General features: G+C 46.5%; 1 protein-coding gene across 2 annotated transcripts in view; it reads right to left on the reverse strand.

The window, feature by feature from the left end:
• The window catches only part of KLHL18 (kelch like family member 18), a 43,877-nt gene that overhangs the window by 7,163 nt on the left and 21,947 nt on the right, over positions 1–14,767 (reverse strand). Inside the window, exons 2-8 of one of the 2 annotated variants that reach the window (XM_030549804.1) lie at positions 13,408–13,538; positions 13,027–13,167; positions 9,990–10,188; positions 6,883–7,043; positions 6,452–6,588; positions 3,932–4,154; positions 362–466 (exon numbers count right to left, since the gene is read on the reverse strand). In XM_030549804.1, the coding sequence (XP_030405664.1) occupies positions 362–466; positions 3,932–4,154; positions 6,452–6,588; positions 6,883–7,043; positions 9,990–10,188; positions 13,027–13,167; positions 13,408–13,538 (1,097 nt within the window). Of the gene's footprint in view, positions 1–361; positions 467–3,931; positions 4,170–6,451; positions 6,589–6,882; positions 7,044–9,989; positions 10,189–13,026; positions 13,168–13,407; positions 13,539–14,767 lie in introns of both variants that reach the window. The other variant, XM_030549803.1, reaches the window with a different exon arrangement.

Genomic DNA, 14,767 nt, shown 5'->3' on the forward strand with positions numbered 1-14,767 from the left:
AACAGTCTTGTATTTACACTTCAACTATTTGGATATTAACAAACAGATCTCTCTCATGTAACGTACTGAATTTTCTTAAGACAAATCAGTATTTCCATGTACCTGAATGTAGGGAGGGCGGGAAATCAGTAAAAACTGAAAATGAAGGGCCTTAGCTCTGTATCAAAACTTTACTCTATTCACTTCTCTCGAGCGAGTGCGCATGGTTTGAAGCCAAATATAGTGCTATACAGGAAATAAAAGGTTTTCCAGCATATCGAAGCTCATTGGTTTTAAAAACAGCACTCTCAGCTATTATTTCTATGCTTCAGGATGTGGGCAGAGCCCAGTGGGAGAAGCAGTAGTACGTTCAGAAGCTTACTTGTCTGTTTCTGGTGAGTACGTTTCCACGGAGTTGAGGGATGAGTTTCCATCATACCCACCGCATACATAGATCTGCCCATCCAGCACTACTGTTCCCATTGCACTGCAATGAAGTGCACAACACCAGGTTAGACTGCTTTGGGCAAATGATACATACTGAATTACAAAACACACTTTTTCAACATATCTTGGCTGACACCTGGCAGATAAAACAGCTTAACGTGGAAATGGGAGTTTGACAATCAGATCGATAGATACAGCTACTGAACTACATATTTATATAGCCTGCATGACCATAGCACCTGGCTAACACTGAGATGTTCACGAATAAAGTCTACTGCAGCCAATCAGAAAACAGCTTGAGAGATGTAGAGAAATTGTTGATAATATTCTGCAAATGCGCCTCGATCCTGCCCTGAAAGAACCAACTCTAGGGTGCGTAATGTTTAGTCTTTGCTCCTTTTTAACTCTATCAACTGTGGCCACCCATGGAGCTGACTGGTGGCAGAGGTTCAGCAAGCTAGGAAGTGGTCTGAGATGGTCAACTCAACCAAGCACACTTTGGTCACTATTGACCTAATATGGAATCAGCCAACCAGCCTAGGAGGGAAAGGCTCAGTATCCCATCACCAGTGTGCTAAACCACCTGTCTGGCCCCAAAACTGGTTTCACAGTAACAGACCTTTCTACATTAAGTCCCCATACAAATGTCCCCTTTTGTTCCCCAACCCCTTCCAACTCCCAACCCAAGAAGAGGTTTGGCCCTGAAAAGGGAGACATGCCATAGACTCTGTAGCGGGGTGAGCACCCGCTCTGACCTTGGAGGGGTTGAAAAAACCCTGCAGAGGGCTGGGGCTGGGCAAGGTAAAACCCTGGCTGATTGGGGGAAGTGGATGCAGCTGGGGCCACGCCCCAAACTGAGCCACAGGGCTTTATAAGGCGGCCAGGGAACCCAGAAGCAGCAGCCCCCTCTGCCTGTAGAGGGAGAAGGGTCTGGCTGCAGGGAGCTAGATACAGGGTACCTGAGTGGAGCAGGGCTGGGGAAAGGCAGAGGAGCTGGGGAGCTCCAGTCTGGAAAGCCCCAGGCTGCGGCTTAGCATAAAGCCAAGAGGTATTGCGGGTTGCAGGGGGCAACCCAAAGGGTAGGCAAAGGCAGCAGGTCCAAACCACTTTGCCTATGATGAGTGGCTGATATTGCAGTCTGCCCCAGTGAACGGGGGCTAGATGGAAACTGGGCAGTAGCCAAAACTGAGGTGAAGTGGGGATAGTGGGTTGGAGGTTCCCCAGGGAGGGGAGACCTAGATTGGTGGGATACTGCTGGGGGCAGCATCCCAGGTAAAAGGGCACTGGGGTCCCGGGAAGGGACACGAGGGCCAAGAGGACAGGCAGATCACCGGCCTGCAGAGGGCGCTCCTTGCTGGAAAAAGAGCTAATTCCCGAAGACAACCAGCAGGAGGCGCCGCAGGGGTGAGTCCGCATGTCTACAGACTCCATGAAGTCCACTAGGGACTTTGCTCTTGCTGTTGATTTTGTGTGGAAGATGGTGATGGGCTTCAGTACAAAACCCTTATATGGACAGCAATTGCTTTACTGTACCAATGTCAACTCCATTAAGCTGATCAGCTCTCCACTGTATTTGACAGGTTAAACATTTGGCTCACAATGCACGTTAAGGAATGAGACAATGGGATTCCACCTTCAAATTAAACCTGAAGCTTCACATTTTTGTTTTCTTAAAGCGCCCCCCCCCCTTTCCTCTCAGCATTCATAATGCAATGAGAAAACCATTATAGACTGCAAAAGCCAAGCTCTTGGATACAATCCTTCAGGTGCACTCTGCTCTGTGTAAAACACCCTCTTATGGACACCCACTCTGCTTGGATTCAAAGGACTAAGTTTTAGCGAGGATGAAACGACAACACTCTCATGATGCACGCTTCAGTGAAGTGCGAGCAGAACAGGATCCTCGTGGCAGGGTTGCTGCCTAGAATGTTGTTTAGGGGATTAGCAAACTCAGCTGCTTTGTTCCTAGTGCAAAGAGCAGAATAAGTCAGCTACGGAAGAAAAGCGGTCATCTTACTGTGGGAAAAGCTCCATACAAGGAACCTCATAGCTATGCAAAAACAGAGTTTTCCTACTAGAGATTATGATATGCGTGGAAATGGTTTCAGGACTTGACACTCAAGATCGCCCCTGGAGCCAGACCTAAAGCCTTGGCCAGCTACCAGTCTGAACAGGGCTTACTTGGCACAACCTGCTTAACTCCCGGACTGCACACTACAGACTTTAGATTGTATTTGCTTGAATAGAGCAGCTAACCACCCTGAACGAGTGCAATCCCAGCAGAATCACACTGATGCCACCAAGCATCTGGGTTACACACAGAATTTCAAGTAACAAGATACACGCAGTACGCTCTTCCCAAGCGATTAGCATTTGAAACCACATTAAAATAAGGCACACAAACGACTATGGGGAAAACATGCTGCAAAGCTAGCAGAAGTGGGCAATTTAAGAACTCAGTGACCAAGGAGCAGGAAAAAGAAACCAGAGTAAAAACATTGAAAGCCACAAACACATTTAAATTTGGAAGGAGATAAACGAGCCACAGGCTGCTGCAGAAGGAGAGAAAGTGCTGCCAGGAGAGTTAATAGGTGGGTTTTCAATATTGTTGGCCACATAACGCTGTGCGCCTTTCCAAGTGCCACCACAACATAATTCCTAGGTTGGTGTGAAATGCATCAGCTTCCCCTTACTCAGCATATAAACCACCAGCTCTTCCGCTCAGCCATAAGATCACTCAGGACTCATTCTGCAAAGCCTGGACTGCAAGCCCTGCATTGTGTGAACTGGCAATGCTTTCTAGTGGAGGAGTCTATATGCTCTGTGATGCATGAGTGCACCAGAGACACAGAAGACCCATGTGTCCATCACCTTGCCTGCCAGTGGATGAGCGCTCCCTACAACACATTTTCCACTGCTTTATCGAGTCTAGTTTTAAAAAGGTCCCAAGCAACATGGCTTCTGCTACTTCCTTTGGGAATCTATTCCACATCCTTGCAGATTTACCAGCAATTCTTTCTGATATTCAGCCTGTCATCCCTGTCTCAATTTCATCTTATTTTTCCTTGTGCCACCACAAACAATTCTCCCTCCAGCACTTACACCAACAGAGTTCTGTCCCCGGCCTTGGTCACTGCGTAGCCACACCATACATATGTAGCTTTTCATCTTTTCTCGTACATCAGTCCCTCTAGACCTGCACTGATGTTCTCTGAACTCCCTCCGGTGAATCATTTTGGTAAAGAGGAGGCCAGAACGCACATTCCAAGTGTGCTTGCACCAGAGCTATGTAAAGTGCAACCATTCCCTTCCTGTTCCATTCCTTTGTGCATGCAGCCCAAAACGTGTATTGATCTTTCTCCTATTGTACTGCACTGCAAACTCTGATCTCCCAGGTCACCTCAGCCATTTTCAGCACTTCCTAGATTTTTCCCTGCCATTGTGAACATTTCATCTCTTCCCCGCTCAAATTCTTTGTACAGAATGGAGTGTATGTCTCACGTACCTTCGTTTGCTGTTCATGCTTCCCACTTTGGACCAAGAATCCATCTCTGGGTTGTAAACTTCCACCGTACTCAGTCTTAACTGGCCATCATATCCACCAATGGCATACAAGAGTCCATTCACCACAGCCACACCCACTCGGCTACGTGCCGTCGTCATCGGCTGGCACTTCTCCCAGCGATTTGCAATGGGGTCAAAGACTTCCACCACGTTCAGTGAATCACCTGCATAAAAATTTGCTACTCAAATTAAAAAAAGTGATAGGTTTTGGGTTTCTTTTTTTCTGGCGTCTCTGCTGAACAGGGGGCAGAAGCAGAAAGTGATGGACTTTTCCCATCTGTTCATCCATGCGTGGAAGGATAATGGCGATACAGGGTTTGCGCTCTGAGCATTAAGGACAAAACCTGGACTCAATGCCTTGGGTATCTGTAGGAATGGCCTGTGCAGGCAGCAGTAGAGAAGAGATCCTGCCCCCCAGGCTATGGAATGGTAGTGGAGCCTGTAAACGGTCCCTATTCGAGTCTCTGGGTTGGTGCAGCCTCCTCAGCCCCCGCATCTCCACATTCCTACATAAACGTCAGCAGGTGCAAGAAGACCCCATCAGCACATCGGCCCCATCTCCACCCAACCCCGATAGGGAACTGCTCAACACTGGAGGGAGTTCCTGTAAAACTGGGCTCCACAATCCTTGCAGACTCCTGATATCCTACCCCTGCCCAGCCCCTGCAATCAAACCACAGGCAGGACGCTCAGAGTGGGTAGCTGGGTTTGAGACTTAACAATTAACATCGCAGGGGCCAGTCAACTCCCTGGAATCACAGCAACAACATTCCCGCATGGCTGACTTCATTCTTCTAGGGTAGGGAATCCAGGTCTCAGAAAGCAGCCCTGTAATAGCTGTGTGTTCATTGGATAATAGGATAAATGCCATGCAGCAGCCCATTTTAAAAGCTATTGTAAGTTTCTTGGGTTTAAGCAGGTTGACCGTGGGCCTAAAGAACTAGAGTGGACTCCAGTTTATCCGAAATCCCACTTGCTGAACCTGCGCTTTATCAAATCCCTTCCTTGTCCCACAAGGATCTCATGCTGGGGGAACAAGGCAGGGAGGCTCAGATAATAGAGCAGAGACCCCCGTCCAGGACTGCGAGGAAGAAGAGACCCCGGCCACAGGGGAGGCCACCCTCCTGCTGAATGGCTCCTGTGGCAGTGCGGGGAACCCTCTGCAGCCGGGTAGTCATGGGAAGGAACGAGTAGGGCAGTAACAGCAGGGCTGCAGAGGGCTCCTTCCACTGCCGCTGGGCCGCTGACATCTGATCCCTGCAGGCACAAGGTTCAGGGATGGCTGCGGTCCTGGAGGGGCAGAGTCCTGGTCAGGGGTGTTTGTGTTCGAAGGGATTGGGTGTCAATGGCTCTGTGGCAGCACAGCGAGCTCTCTGCATCCCCAGTGTCAGGGGAGCAAATGAGCAGGGCAGCGCAGAGACCCCTGGCCAGGACTGCAGGGAAGAGGCTCCTGTCCTCTCCATCATCCAAACTCCTGATTATTTGGACAAAACTTGTGTGCGCCCTGCTAATCAGATAATGAGGAGCACCGTCCTTGGAGTGACTCCATGTGTGCCTAAATCAAAGAGAAGCTGAACAACTAACACGTGCTCTTGTTCCCATGATGAAGCTTAGCGTGGCACGAGCCACGTTTTCATGGTCAAGGTACAACAGAAAGGTTCATAATGGAAATGGAAACAGCCTTTACTACACAGGCTTTGCTTCTTTGAAAGAGACCAAAGAGCACTGCAATTATTTTACCTGTTGTATGCTTGAATGCAATGCATGATCCTGCCAATCGAGGCAGCTCTAGGGATTTTGCCGCCCCAAGCATGGGAGGCAGGCTGCCTTCGGTGGCTTGCCTGCGGAGGGTCCACTGGTCCCGCAGCTTTGGTGGACCTCCCACAGGCATGCCTGTGGAGGGTCCGCTGGTCCCGCGGCTTCGGTGGACCTCCTGCAGGCGTGCCTGCAGGAGGTCTGAAGCCGCGGGACCAGCGGACCCTCTGCAGGCAAGCCGCCGAAGGCAGCCTGCCTGCCACCCTTGCGGCGACCGGCAGAGCGCCCCTCGCGGCTTGCCACCCCAAGCATGCGCTTAGCATGCTGGGGCCTCGAGTCGCCCCTGCTGCCAATATGTTCTTCTATTACTGCCTTCAGGGTTCTCCACACTTCCACTGGACCCCATGATTTTAAAGAGATGCATGCAACAGGTTTGTGTTCAGTGCAATTTCACAAAAACTGGAAACAACACCTCTGAGCCATCCAGCCAGCACTCCTAGAGTGATAAAGGTTCAACAATTGGCAACAGCCCCCTTCAGCATTTTATTGGCTAGATGGCATGAGTGTCAACCCAGGGCTGCAGAAAAAGGGAAGGGCAGGAGAGACTGCTCACCATTGTATGGGTGAAGAATGAAGTTTACAGTCTGATGCCGTTACTCAATAGACACATCACTGTGTAGTTGTGGGAAGTGGATATGCAAGGTACCTGCTGAATTAAGACCTCCAACAGCATAAATCAATCCTGCGATTGACGTGCAGCACCGGGGACGCGTTTTGAATGCTGGGAGGTGCGGCCGACGTTCTGGCATTAGGTGATAGTCTTTTGCTTCATCCACCAGGTCCCTGAAAATAAGACCAAACGTTAGAACGATAGTTTGGTGGGTCTTGGGACCACCGTTCAAACTGGCCCCTCTGCTGAATCTGCCAATGATTATGTCAACTGATCTCTTCTCTACTCTACAGAGCAAATCCTTCTAGATGATGGTTTAGCCACATCAGCAGAGCAGCATGAGGGAATCGCTCTTCTGCTACATATTCCCATTTCATGGAGAGAGGATTTCAGTCTCTGGGACAGCCAATCCAACACACTATCAGCAGGGAGGCCCACACACACTGGACAACTCCTGAACAGCTCACCGGCATTTGTGGCAGCAGCGGACAAGGTCATCCTGTTGCACACGGTCAGTGAGGAACTGAGGTCGACAAAGGGGCAGTCGGATTTTGGACAGTAGCTCAGGTAAGCAGGGTTCCCTCTGATCTCGGTCGTACCGCACCCAGGCTAACGCAGCTTCGAATACCTGCCAGAAGAGAGAGGAGCCATTTCTTTGCTAGGTCTCTGCGCCTGGGGGAGACATGAGATTTTGTTTTCTCTGTCCTGAAGCAGCTCACAAAAGGAGGGATGAGGATAAACTTGAACAGATGGACTGTAATAAAAGGAACGTCTTGCCAAGGTGCACAGGTGATCAGGAAAACAGAAGTTACTCAAGGGATCTAGCCCAGGGGTCGGCAACCTTTCAGAAGTGGCATGCCGAGTCTTCATTTATTCACTCTAATTTAAGGTTTTGCATACCAGTAATACATTTTAATGTTTTTAGAAGGTCTCTTTCCATAAGTCTATAATATATAACTAAACTATTGTTGTATGTAAAGTAAATAAGGTTTTTAAAATGTTTACGAAGCTTCATTTAAAATTAAATTAAAATGCAGAGCCCCCCGGACCGGTGGCCAGGATCCAGGCAGTGTGAGTGCCACAGAAAATCAGCTTGCGTGCCGCCTTCCACACACGTGCCATAGGTTACTTACCCCGATCTAGAGCAAAGATAGTTACACTTTGCCACTCAGAGTACAGCATGTCTCAGCTAACATCCAGCTCATCACATTATTCCTTCCCCATTCTTAGCATACATCTTTCAATCACAGAGGCCATCAATGCCATTCCTGAATCCACCAGAGGGTCCATTATAATGCAGGGCACTCTTCATAAGGGCCCAGATTTGGAATCAATTCCCCACCCATTTGTCTGATATAGCCCCAACATGTTGACCTTCTGGGTGTGCAGCTGAGAATTTCCATTTCAGGGGGCACTGTTCCGCTGGTCTAACCAGGCTACTGCCACTGCACCCAGAGATCCTGCTGGGCTGATCAGCAGCAGAAAAGAATTTAAACCGAGGTCTCCACAATACTGATATGGAACAGCATTAATGCCTTTAAGGCCAACAGTTTACAGGGTTGGGCCCCTCTTCTCCCAAGAACTGAACTAAGAGTACCAGAAAAAGTTTTGCTTTGTAAACATCTGATTATTGGCATTTGTGGTTACTGCTGCCACCATGTGGTACAATCTTGCCACTGAAACAGGCCACTAACCATCATGCACACTTGCTAAATATTGAGTTGTCATGGAGAAAATTTGGACAGCCACACACATCAAACCAAAGTTTCCAAGCCTTTCATTTTACACTGGACAAAGCCAGAACCTCCCACTTCCGTTCTCTAGAGGGTTCTAGCAAAGTATTTCTCCAACAAATCAGCTGGTAGTCATATCTTTAAATGCAACTTGCACCCCAGAAGACCCTAAAACGTTTTACAGTAGAACCTCAGCGTTACGAACACCCCGGGATTGGAGGTCGTTCGTAATTCTGAACAAAATGTTATGGTTGTTCTTTCATAGATTAATAGACTCTAGGACTGGAAGGGACCTCGAGAGGTCATCGAGTCCAGTCCCCCGCCCTAATGGCAGGACCAAATACTGTCTAGACCATCCCTGATAGACTTTCAAAATAAAAAAAGAAACTTTCAAAAGTTTACAGCTGAACACTGGACTTAAATACAGCTTGAAACTTTACAATGCAAAAAAAAATGCTGTTTTAACCATCTTAGTTTAAGTGAAACAAGCACAGAAACCATTTCCTTACATTATCAAATCTTTTTTTTAAAAAAAACTTTCCCTGTATTTTTTAATAGGTTATATTTAAAACAATACTGTACTGCATTTGTTTTTTTTTTTTTTGTCTCTGCTGCTCTCTGTGTACTTCCGGTTCCAAACGAGGTGTGTGGTTGACCAGTCGGTTCCTAACTCTGGTGTTCGTAACTCTGAGGTTCAACTGTAAAACCAACTGCACGCTGCACCGCACTGAAATGCAACCAGCTCAGAGGTGGAGGATGGCGGCCAGCCTGCTGCACAACAGTTAGAAGGGAAATGGTCACCAAGGACACTGGGACAGAGTCCGCCCCTCACAAGGAGAGTCCTGGAATCATAACTGCTTCAGGCAGCGGGGAGGATCTCTCATTTTAAATTCCTATGAAAGATACAAAGCCTGTGCTAAAGTTTACCTGCCTCAAAAGAAGGCAGCTTGCTCTGAGCATGCCTGAAATTTGAACAAAAGGTTCTAAGGAGATAAGACGTTTCACACCTGATGCTTATACCCCTAACCAGGGCCCTCTTTTTCCAACCCGGACTTTCTAGAAGTCTGATTTCTCTCTCTAGGAATAAGCCCCTAGCACCACCACAGGGGATGCGATGGCTTGAGCACTGGCAGCAGGATGCTGAGCCTTCCAGCTGCAGATCTCCAGTTCAGATCGGGATTGCTGCTGCTACGGGTCAAAGTGGCGATGGTTATTTATAATGGCCTGTGTGAAGTGACGTGGTGTGGTTCAGTCCAGTTCCTTGTACAAAGGCCTGCATATTATGTAAGCCATCAACCTGACCGACCATCTCATTGGCCATTTCAGGAGGAAGATTCCTCACAAAATGCTGTAGAGAATCTCAATCCTCGAAGGAATCTCTCCAGAATAAGGCTGAAACACTGTTTATTCTGTAGTTCTAGAGATTGCCTCCAGGGCAGAGATCCTGGCACCTTTCACCAGAACTGAAGTCACTCATTAAAGCAAGAGGCACAATCACTAGAGTTCAGGATGTCAGGGTTTCTCTGCCATGAACATTTCAGCACAGTTCAGTGCCATGCTTGGCAAATAACAGATGCTCCCCAGAACAGTGTTCTGATAACTAAGCTGAGAGAAGCCCCAATTCTTACAAGTTATGTACAGAATGAAAGAGTCGGAGCACCACTATTCTAGCCAAGGGCATACACCCACCATCTACAAGACCATCTTCTCAGCTTTGATCATTGCATGGACCAGTTCAACAACTTCTCACCCAGATGTGCTGTGCGACTGCCCCAGTGGTTTCAAATCCTCTGGTGGCAAAAGGTGCCTCTGCTATAACATATACCAGGTGGTGCACATACCTGCTCCTCAGACTTGACGTTGAGCTCTTCCCTTGAAACCAGCTCCAGCACGTCTTCGAAGGGTAGAGCAAGGAATTCTTCAGACATGGACACCTCCACAAAGTGCTGGTGGATGAAGCTATTGGCAGATTCGTAGAGCACGGCACACATCATGGTTTCTGCAAACTGACGTACGCCCAGGCAGTTCTTAGGATGAAGCCTTGGGGGGGATACAAATTAACATTATTTTAATAGAGGGGTTAGCAATTTACATGTTTTTAATGCAGTCCAAAGAAGCAGTGAATGTGAAACTGAACCAAGGGAAAATGTAACCTTGTGAAACTGATGGATGCGCCACATTAGAGAACTCACCCTTCCAACAGACACCAATTCGCAGGTTAAACTGGCCAGCGTATGCACAGCCACGGAGACTGACACATGCCAAATTAAGAGGAAGGGGAATCGCACCATACGGACAATAAGCCCCCTTACTGATATTCTCTGAAGTACCAAAGACTGACTGGACCTAGAGACTGATGTACACTCCCCGGGCGGGTCTCCTAAAGTCAAGGCTGTAACCTGTAGGAGTAGCAGTACAAGAGTCTACACAATGCTATTCCGTGCATAAGTCTGATTTCAGATTCCAGGAATGAAACCTGTTGGTTTGACAGCAAGGATAAGTGTGTTCTTCAGAAACTTACAAACCTTGTTTATTTTCACCAGGCACTTTTGCTAATTACTGAAGTGAGATGTCGGCCGCCTCTTCTTACATGATTTTCCTGGCCAACAAAGCTTTATTGAGGATGTCTTTTAGCAATTAAAGGTCAGAATGCAGGAACAATCCCTGCAGAAATGAACTAGTGATCAGACCAGCTGAACAGGTGCTGCTGCATGCTATCATAAAGCAGCACAAAAGCACTGAAAATGTATTGCTTTAAACAACAGTGCGGTGCAAGGAGTTATCAGCAAAGATGTTTCCTAAAACTTGCAAAAATGCTGAAAATCAAGTCCACGCTATGGGAGATTTGGAAACTCCCATTTAAGGGAGAAATTCTGTCACCAGATCTGTGCATCTCTATTCAACAAGAGATGACCATTCTGGTTGTTTCACAGTATTTACGGGTCATATAACTATGAGACATGTCAGAATACTATTGTTTGTTTCTCTTATTCTAACCCAAATGAAAATAGTTTGTGGAAACATTTGGTACCACTCTTGCCTCACCATTAAACCAGGCCTACAATGCCCAGAATCAGACTGACAGAGATGCCTCAACTTTGCCTAACTGGGGACCCAAAAAGTCACCCGTACCACAGCAGGTCAAACTCAGTGGTTTGAGCCAAGACCATTCATTACAGCAGCAGCAAACCGAATGCTCTGTCAAGATGGAGCCATGCATGCTTGGCATTTCCAGGGATCACACCTCCATTTTTAAGAGCTTACTGGCTGTGTGTTACCATTCAAAGACTCCATAAACTGCCTGTAGCCCAAAGGTCAAACTTTGGGCACCTTCCTTTTATGCTCCTTCCTCCTCCTTTCAGTCCTGATGCCTGAATGGAAATAAACCCTAGGCACAAGTTTCCGTAGTCTTCAGAAGGGGTCAAGGGGAGATCCATCACAAGGAAGTTGCCTTTTTGGATTTGATCCTTTGAAGAGGGAATCTTCATGGTTGCTTTCAAACTTTAGATAACCAATTCTGAGCATCCAAGAAATGACCACGGAGAGGATGGGTACAGAACCCTGAAGGTCTGGCAATGCCCAGCTCTTACAGGGCATAAAGATCCAAACAGTTAAAACAACACTGTGGCACGTTTAATAATGGAGTGAACCAAGAGTACTTTACAACACAAAGAGTTAGATATTGCGAGTGGAGGGAAAGAGCAGCCTTTGCCTGCCAAGCAAAGGTTTACACAACCTTGGACTTTACCTCCTCACAAGCTGTGAGGTCACCAACACCCAGAAAATCCCCAGGAACACATAGTAAAATCAAAGTAGAAAACCGCCCAGTCATCATATCCTTCCTGTAAAAACTGGAACTAGACATGCATGTTCTGGCTATTCCTGAGGCATGTAATCAGAACCCACTGGATTTCAAATGTATCTTATTATACATAAAAACCTTAACTATACCTCTTAAATTCATATTTAGGAGCTCAGTAAGAGTGGCCCGCCATTCAAATGTGCTCAGCATAAGCAACTCCCATTAGCTTTAGGTGGAGCTGCGGCAGCTCAGAACCTCTGAGAAAAAAATCAGGCCACTTTCATTTAGGTGCCTAAAATGGATTTGAGTTTCTAAGCTTGGCCCCAGCACTTCACCAGTGCAATCCAGTTCTCTCTGTTTGGTACCAAGCCCAGTGTGCAAAAATTTATTTTTTTGCCAGGAAAAACCAAGTATGTAATGATTTGACTCACTATTTGAGCTAAGTATCTATGTTTTACACATAATAGAGAACCCCTGGGTTCACATGGAAACATCTGAAACAGGGCCAAAGTACTTTTCTTCTCTGAATTATGCATTTTAGGATAAGTCCATGTAGAATGAAAAAAACTGGTCGAGATGTTGCATTTATTAAGTATGTTTGGTGCAATGTCATGGAATGAATGGAGGAGCTGTGGAAGAACATGGCATAGTAACACACAAAAACTAAGTTTATCTGACATTACCAATGGTGAACGTATGGCATATTTCCAGACACACGGAGTGCAGTAAAACATGTCAGTTTAGCATTTCCATTTTTGAGTCTGAGTGATCGGGATGTTTCACCTTTGTTTCAGAGAGTAACTCATGCCCATCTAAGGTCTCATAGCCTGCCCCACCACCCGCAGGTGGGCAACCAGTTCTACTGAGATACAGAGTCCTCCACCCTTCTCCTAAAGGACCAAAGGATATTTAACTTTTTCCTGAACCCACCACAAGCAACTGGAAGGAAGGAACACAGTTTAGCACCTTGTCCTCTAATAGCACAATCCAACCACCCTGTTCCACAGCAAGACCAGAACCCATGACCCCACGTTCCAAGGGACCAGTCAAAGGCACAGGACACAGGGTACCCTTACCTCTCTCTAAGAAAGGTACAGCAGGCGTCTTTGATATTTTGCAGCTGAAGGAAACTTGCCCCCATCAGCAAAGACTGAACATTCTGCTGATCAATTGCTAGGTGTCCGTTGTAAGCAAAGTTGATCAGAGCCTCTAGTGCACTAAAAAGGGTGGAGAAGTACAGAAAAAGGGTCAGTTGCGTTCAGCTCTATTAGATTATTTCAACTTAATAACAATCTAAGATGCTAGTAGCAACATAAATTTATTTAAAAATGTGATTTATCTTAACCCTTTTAAGGCATGTTTCTAAACCGACACACTTGCATTTGTCTGCAGATATAGGCCAAAACACCATTGACAAGCCGTGTTGGTGTGGTCCCTTGGCTGTCCCAGGTAGTTACCTTGGATCCATTCCTTGCATGACAATCTCATCCTGTTTGCATTCCATCATGTCATTTGTAAACATGGCATGAAAATAAGGGATGGAAGCTGCTAGCACGATCCGGTGGGCGCTGAATTTGTGGTCCCCTACCTATGAACAGACAGAAGGGGAACAAGGGCAGTCAGCATAACTATTGGTCCAGATGATCCACTTCAGGGCGTTGACACCTTTTGGGGTAACCAGGGGGTTAAAAAGGCTGTGCAAAAATTCTCTAACTTGACCTCTAGAGTTCGGCACTTAAATTAGTGCCTCATTTTTAGAGGCGCTGACCACCTACAACTGCAGCTAAAGTCATTGAAAGCTGCACGTGCTCAGCATCTCTGGAAAAAAAATCAAATCACTTCTATTTAGATGCCTACACGTGGAAATAAGTTTCTAACCGTACACACCAAAGCACACCTCCCTCCTATCCCAGTCTAATGTTTGGAACATTTTCAGTCTCCTTTATCAGCCAGTGTCACTGCCTGTTGTTTGGCATCTGCTGGACCCTGTTGTAGATTAATAGCAGGGTCATCTCTGGATTGTTAATAATCAACAACCAAGGTTGGTAGAGTCAGTTTAGCTACAATAACTCATTGGTTCAATAGTATGCAACTTCTCTAGTCCCAGATCTGTCTCCCTCAACTGCTTCAGTACAGGAAATACCAAGCTGTCTGAGGAAACTGTTATAATCATAATTTTTCATATCATCCATCTGCTGTCAGGGCACCTACGCCAGGAAAACAGTCAGGTCAGTTAGATCTGACATGAATCATTGATTCCAGTCATTCCACAGAATTCAAAGCTGGGCTAATCAATTCATTAGTTTTCTCTTCCCTCAGCCACCCATTCCTAGATGCTCGTCAACTTAAATCCACATCTTTATTTTAGGATTTACATTCTGTCAACTTAAATCCACATCTTTATTTTAGGGTTTACATTCTGTGATTTCAGCCTCTGCCGTTTCCTTCATCATGGTCATTATACCCCAATGCCTCATCTGTTCATTTACCTTCATTCCCACATAAACTCACTTCCCCACCCCTAATATATCTGCTCATATTTATGTTCTCTGTACAGCCCTTAACCACATTTTATGCTCTGCCATGTGCATTAGCGAAATGGTTCTGTGGTTATACCATATCAACACAACCTCACTTCGCAGGCAGTTGGACGACTGGCTCCAAAGAAGAGCCATCAAACTTAGCACTCATGTGATGAGCGCATTATAAATGCAGTCAAACAAACTAGGGAAGAGTCACACAATATACATAATTATCTGTAATCTATGCTTATTTGTCTTTAAAAAACAAATACTCTTACCTATGTCATTAGCAGAG

This window comes from Gopherus evgoodei, chromosome 2, assembly GCF_007399415.2.
Source record: "Gopherus evgoodei ecotype Sinaloan lineage chromosome 2, rGopEvg1_v1.p, whole genome shotgun sequence".
Lineage (NCBI taxonomy): Eukaryota > Metazoa > Chordata > Testudines > Testudinidae > Gopherus > Gopherus evgoodei.